The following is a 7,137-nucleotide window of genomic DNA, read 5'->3' as shown; positions in this document are numbered from 1 at the left end:
AAAATGAATAATATAAATAAAATAATTAATTAATTAAAATTTTAAATTTTAAAATATGTACATATCCAGCCAGGATTGTTATGGGTAAATTCACATTTACATCTTTCAAGGATGTAGAAATATGGACAAAATATTAAAATCATAAATCGTTTGGTTTAATATATGTTATTGTATTTAAGAGTGACTATTTAATTGAGTCAAGTCGAGTCAAGTTAAAAAAATTTAAGTTATTTGAGTTGAAAAGTCTTATTTTATAACTTAAACTTTATTTTTTAGTTAAGTCGAGTTTATGAAATTCGAGTCGAGTTGTTTGATTTTATGTTTAAATTTATTATAAATTCTTATAATATTATGATACTATTTGCTTCCAATTTAAATATTTTTTTATAATAATATACGACATACATATATATTTCTTCATATTTTTGCATATGTGATATACATATATCATGCATAATTGAAGAACTCGACTGGAATTCGAAAAATCAATCCACTAACTATTAAAAAATTTGAGTTATTCAAGTTTGAGGTTTAGGGTTTATAATTTAGGATTTAAAGTTTTATGGTTTATGGTTTATGTTTTAGGGTTTAAGGTTTTAATGTTCATATTTTAATATTTAGGGTCTAAGGTTTAAGATTTAGTGTTTTAGATTTTATGGCTTAGTGTTTTTAGTTTTTTGAAAGGTAAATAGAACCTCATTAAAAACCTCTTTATACTTTATCGAGTCGAGGCTCAATCGAGACAATAGAAGGGGAATGGTTTTAGGGTTTATGATTTGAAATTTAAGGGTTCAAGGTTTTAGGGTTAGAGTCTTATGGTTTATATTTTTAGGGTCGTTGATTAGGGTTTTAGGGCCTAAGATATAGAGTTTAGGGTTCATGATTTTAGAGTGTAAGTTTTATGGTGTAGTGTTTAAGATGTTAGGGTCTAGGGTCTAGGGTCTAGGTTTTAAGGTTTAGCGGTTAGTATCTTGAGATTTAAAGTTTAGAATTTAAGGTTTATGATTTTAGTGTTGTATGATTTAGGGTTTAATTATTTATGGTTTATGGTAAGATTTAGGGTTTATGTCGTAAATATTTTATAATTTATAAAATATTTTGTTATAATTTTTAAAAAATTTAATGATCTTTTATAAAATAATACTTAAAATAATACAAATGTCATGCGACAAAACTTGAATGTATCACATGATAAAAAAATGATTAAAATTTTAAAATTATTGATCAAAGTCGATTACATGATTTAATATATATAATTTATAAAAAGAAAAAAGTAGAACCTAATTTATATTTTTTTCAACGTAATTAGAGAGGTTAAAAATTTAAACTACTTAGCTTCTTGTCGGGTCTATTAGTATTTAGAAGAACCCAATTGGAGTTAAATTGTACCAGGTCTTATTAGTAGAACCCACATGATACATGGATAAGCAAAATTAGCCGGAAGAGGGAGTCCAGTCCAGAAAGACTTGGGAAAGAATACGAGTTCCTTCCCTATTAAGAGGGAGACAGACCCACATAGAATATTAAAACCTTTGAAGCTCCACATCATTCGAGCCCATTCATCCTTTACAAGGCCTCAACCCCTTTTAAGAGTTGCTGTATCTTATTAGAGACTTGTGAGAGTGCACAATTCTATGATCACTCTTCCGATGACTGTAGTTTTCAGAGATCTATAGTTTCAAGTTCTTTATAATCTTTTGATGTTTTTACTGACAAGTCCACTAAATCTTTCAAAGTTAAATCTAACGATAAACATGTTATATTTATTTATTCTGTTATAACTCCAAGTTTGACCCTAAAAGATCAATATATAAACTCTCATGCAAGATTAAGAAGTTAGTCGAGCTCTCTCCCTGAGTTTATCACTATTCATCATCTTCCTTAATTCACCACTGTTTTTCTCTTTTTTTCTTTAGGGTAATCACTAATTACAGCTCTCCACCCAAATAAGAAAAAATGAACCGTCTACAGTTGTTAAAATTTCACTTTTCCAATTAACAACGTTGTTAATGATCCAAAGTCGATTTAAGATACATAACAACTCAAAAATAAAAGAAAACCTTGCACATAATTGAAATGCTCTCTTCTCATTCTCTGTCAAACTCTCAACTAAATCCTTTCAAGACCTTGTCAACATTTGGACCTTTGTAGATTACAACGATTTATAGACTTTGAGCAGAAAAACAATCTTAGGTTTGATATTATGGCTTACGGGTTTTGAATAATTTCATTTGTGTGTGTGTGTGGTCAATGGTTTTGAAACCTGTCTTTGGCCTATTGGAAAGTTGAAGATCGGTATGGCTTAACAAAGATAAGGCGGAACTTCACCACTTTTGTACGGGGGGCAGAAGAAACAATTGAACATCTCTCATTCTTCTGCACAAATGCTCAAGCAGTTTCGGAGGGTGTGGTTTTAGTTACTCTCCTCAAAAACTGATCTAAACGTTCGCGTTCCATCATAACTGATATGTTGTGTTTGCTTAACATCTAATTATCCGAAATATTTAGTTAATATTAAATATTTAATTTTTTGATTAATTAAACAATTTCTAATCGAATTAATAAAAAAATTAAAAATTTTAAAAAATTAACTGTTAATTGATCTAATATCTAATTACCCCAACCGATTAACTAAACTAAACTTCAATTTGACTAAATAATTCTATTAAAATCGAACAATAAACACCCCTATTCCGAAAAATCCTTCCTCAATCAAGAAATATCTCTAAATCTCCACCCTTTCTATGCCTTGAGAACTCTAAAGACGTGAAGAGTACGTCTCTAAAAGAAGGACCTCAAATGTCCAACATCTCTCGATAAGCCATGACTCATTAAAATGACCTTTGAAAGATGCACATAATCTAACATAATCAAATTTATTGTCAACTTATCATATCTACTTAACTTGCTAATCTACAGATAATCATAATAATATTACGCTTATTGTAACTCCAAGAGCCATTATAATATTTGTTGATCAAGATTGAAAAAAAGAATTGAACTCACTCGTTTTTTCTTTTATCTTCTTAGACAAACAATTTTAATATCATTCAATGACTGTTTTTTAATTTGCTGTTATTCTCTATCTAAATTTGAAGGACTATCAATAACTATGATAAATCATTTATTCTGTAAAAAATTCTCCTCGACTTAAAAAATTGATTTTTTTTATTTGACTTGACTTGAAAAAACTCAACTCAGATTGACTTCGAGTTGAAATTTTATAAACTTACTCGATTTAAAATTTTCAATTTGGAATTATAAAATAAGATTCACTGACTTGAATAACTTAAATTTGTTTTACTCGACTCAATCGAACACTGATCTCTAATACGACTGCTAATAAGGGGATACTTGTTTTCAATTTCATAGAAAGGCATTCATTCAGATATATTTTTGTTGGCTATCAATCGTTCGCGTGACACATGCCAGGGGTTCGGGTCCTCTAGGCATGAATGCAGTGATATTGGGCAGAAGTCAAATTCCAAAAATAGATGCCGGTGCTGCTCGTATTTATGTAAACTACCTAAATCAACAACCCTTGCCGACACGAATCTGATTGAAGTGAAGCTTGCTTAATGCTTTCATATTGCATGCATCATCTCCTCATCATCAACATGCATCGCGTGTCCTCTATGTTGTATCGGATCGACACATCGATTGTACATTGCCACCTTTTATTAAGCGAGGAACTCATGGCTAATTTTCTGCCTATTTTATTTCTTCTTTCCGATTGATATATTAATTTTGGTCAGTGGGTTAGCATTAAGACATCTGTCTACCGTCGATGCAATGATTTCCCACTTCTGGAACTTGACATTTTCATTGTCATCTAAGTCACGATGGATGACGAGTGTTATTTTTATTGAAATTTTAAGTTTAAACAGTTATGTATATAAGACGTTTTATTAACGATTGAAAAAATTATAAATATATATTATCTTGTAATTATTTAAAAAAAATTTAATAATAACTTATTGGTAGTTGGGACTTGGGACTAATGGTCGTCATTCAGGGACGGTTAAGCGTCTTATACCAAATAAAGAAAGATACGAGAATTATACACGGAATAGACTTGTAATCTCTAATATAATTTTCTAATGTAATATAAAATATAGTAATTGTTTTATATCCTTTAAATAGTACATTTTGAAAATTAAGGAAAATATTGTATATGAAAACCAAATAATAGATTCCGAAAATTTTAGTGTTACTTATTTCTTATGTATTCGACAATTTATGTTATTTTGGACAAACTTATCATTGAAATGATAGTTTTCTTCGTATTAGTCAATTTGTTGTACATTTTCTGACTATATAGCTGATAAATTAAGGTAAATTTATTAAATAATTTTATTTTAATATATTAGTTTAATAATTAAATAGAGTTATATATATATAATTTAAATATGTTTTAATATTTAATATATTTAAACAATGTATAAGATAACATTATATTTCAAGAATTATATTTTTAGAAGGAATCTTAAAATAATACGAACCAACCTATCTCAATGATAAAAAGATGATTGATATCTCTAAAAATCTCTGAAAATATTATATTTCAAGAATTATATTATTTTTTTCATAGTGTCAGGTAATCTTTCATAATCTTCATAAATATAGACACAGATACATTTTTAAAATTAAACAGAAATATCAATACATAAATAATTTCGCACTAGTGATGAATACCAGCACAGTTTTAAACTAACATGAACAATCTAATTCCTCGTATGAATTCTGCACCTTTACGGGAACAACAAAACGGATAATCTTTACAGCAAAAAAATATGAAATGACTTAATTTTGAGATGATTGACAGATTATTTTCCGAATTCGTTGGAAAGGGGATTGAACGCTACTAGTCTTCCCAGAATACCCTGTTTGTATGGAAAGAAAGTTTTCTTCTTCTTCATGTTCTCAGATACTGCTATTTTCGTTGTTTAATGTAGCTCATGAACCGACACTTTTCTTCTACATGCACCTGAATTCTTGTTCTCTTCAGGTTTCTTGAAAAAACTCGCTGAATACTTCCTTAATGGATCCTTATCACTTGCACGTCCCTCGGAAGCGTTTCGAAACAACAGCAAATCTCTTAATCTCCATTTTCTGGAAGACCCTTTTGAGGAAGTTGTGGGTTCATGTTTCTTTTTTCTCTCTTCTTCTTCCCATCGATACTCGGAGACTCTGTAAGGAGAAAGCGATCTTGTAGCTCGACGGCTTGAATTCCTTAATGTGAAATCTTGAACCTTTTCTCTACCTCTTCCATGCTCTCGATTGTTTCGACTGGTTTCTATGGCAGTTGCGAAAGGGTCTCGGTCAAGATCAACCTTTTGTTTTCTGGGTGAAAAAGCTTCACGGATGAGTTTTTTGCCTTGAGAAAATGGCGATTTCGGCGACAAGAAACGCGGGCTTTTCTGGTTAAAATCATCGACCTTTAACCGAGGTGGAGGCTTCAATGGCTTGATTTTACCACCATCGAAGAGTTCTTCAGCTGGCCGAGATGTTTTCTCCAAGTCAACACTGAAATCAAAAGTGAAACCATCTCCTTCATCATCACCATGGTTTCTCGTCGTTGTTCTTGGTGACTTTGGTGTACCTGGTTTCTCTTCCCAATCGAAAGGAATCGCCAAACGATTGCTTCTCATGCTGCTCTCCCCATCATATTGATTGAACAACTGCGTGGGACTCGACGGGGCACTGATGAAACAATCGCCCAATCGTCTTGGCGTACAAGGAGAAGTCCACACAGGAGATGATGGAGCACTGCTGAAATCAAAATCCGTAACAGGCGAGCTTGATATCCCCATTGCCATCTTTCACTTCACAATCGGTAGCTCTATATGATTACGAAGCAGATTGAAGGGCTTTAAAATATAAAAGAAGAGCTGAGAATGAGAAAGAAAAAGAACCAAAGAGAGACAGCTGGGGCAGTAGAACAATGGTGTGAACAAGATTCAGCTATACAACAAGATGTGGAAGCCAAGGAAATTGCTTTATGTTTTTTAAGATTGAATTTGTAAATTATTTTCCTCCTTTCTGAATTATAGTATTGTAAGTAACAAACATGTGCTTACAAACTACAAATTAACTGATTCATGGAGTTTTGGATCTATCAGGTGCAACAACTTTAATATACGGATGTGCTACCATAAATATTATTATTTTTTAACATTTCCGATAAAGCATTACCTAAAACATTATTTTTTTACCGGAAATGTTAATATTAGACGCTACCTAAAATGTCATTTTTTCGTACCAGTTTTTAAATAATGAAATTAACATTTTCGGTAAAAATAATATTTTAAATAACGTTTTACCGAAAATATTAAAAAATAATAATATTTCTAATAATATTTTTTTCTTAATAGTATATTAAGCTGCCATACTACAGAACCACACTGGAGTTCTAGAGGTGTAGACTGTAGACTTTGTGGGCAGATAACTTGAATGCTATGACCTGGGATTGTCTCAGGAAAGGCGGGTTAATACACGGCTAATATACGACAGTACCGGATACATTAAAATGTATTTAATAAATTCGGTTTAGCGGTACCTATTATGTTGACAACTAATAATGCTTTAGGTAGAAAATATGAAAAACTATTAAAAAATTTGGTAACCGGTAAACTTTGGTTATCGGTAAATATCTATCTTTTTTATAAAAGTGTCCATACTTTTAACATATCAAGTAAATTTTACCGGTTTTATCATAATGAATCTGGTTTTGTCATATTTTTACTTGTTATATTGTAAAGTATCTATCCTTTTTATAAAAGTGTCCATACTTATTTCACTGTGAAAATATATTTATTATTATCTTTGGTTAATATTGTTAAATTTAAATTCTAAATAATATTTTATAAAATATCAAAACAATCAAATAATTTTGTGTGTAAATGAAATTATTAAATTAATATTGTAGGTGGAAAACATGAAACACTATTAAAAAAAATTGAAACATAAATTACATAACTTTAAAAAAAAGTATATATCATTTTTATAAAAGTGTTTATACTTATTTCACTGTGGAAAACATATTTATTATTATCTTTGGTTATATTGTTAAATTTAAATTCTAAATAATATTTTATAAAATATCAAAAAATCAAATAATTTTTTGTGTAAATGAAA

At 30.0% G+C, this 7,137-nt stretch overlaps 1 protein-coding gene across 2 annotated transcripts; it reads right to left on the bottom strand.

Moving 5' to 3' along the window:
- Positions 1 to 4,804: 4,804 nt before the first annotated feature.
- On the bottom strand, positions 4,805 to 5,828 carry LOC120218364. Of its 2 annotated transcripts, XM_039215320.1 has the most exons (3): positions 5,649 to 5,828; positions 5,389 to 5,597; positions 4,805 to 5,283 (listed from the first exon to the last, which is right to left on the bottom strand). In XM_039215320.1, exons 1-3 carry the CDS (start codon positions 5,817 to 5,819, stop codon positions 4,947 to 4,949), a joined length of 717 nt encoding a protein of 238 aa, XP_039071251.1. In that variant the 5' UTR covers positions 5,820 to 5,828; the 3' UTR covers positions 4,805 to 4,946. The 2 variants fall into 2 exon arrangements, with proteins under 2 accessions (XP_039071251.1, XP_039071250.1); XM_039215319.1 differs by having other exon boundaries at positions 4,805 to 5,597.
- Positions 5,829 to 7,137: the final 1,309 nt, after the last annotated feature.

Source organism: Hibiscus syriacus, unplaced genomic scaffold (assembly GCF_006381635.1).
Source record: "Hibiscus syriacus cultivar Baekdansim isolate YM2019G1 unplaced genomic scaffold, ASM638163v2 tig00110198_pilon, whole genome shotgun sequence".
NCBI lineage: Eukaryota > Viridiplantae > Streptophyta > Magnoliopsida > Malvales > Malvaceae > Hibiscus > Hibiscus syriacus.
The sequence above is the reverse complement of the archived record's forward strand: the minus strand, read 5'-3'. Positions and strand labels throughout refer to the sequence as shown.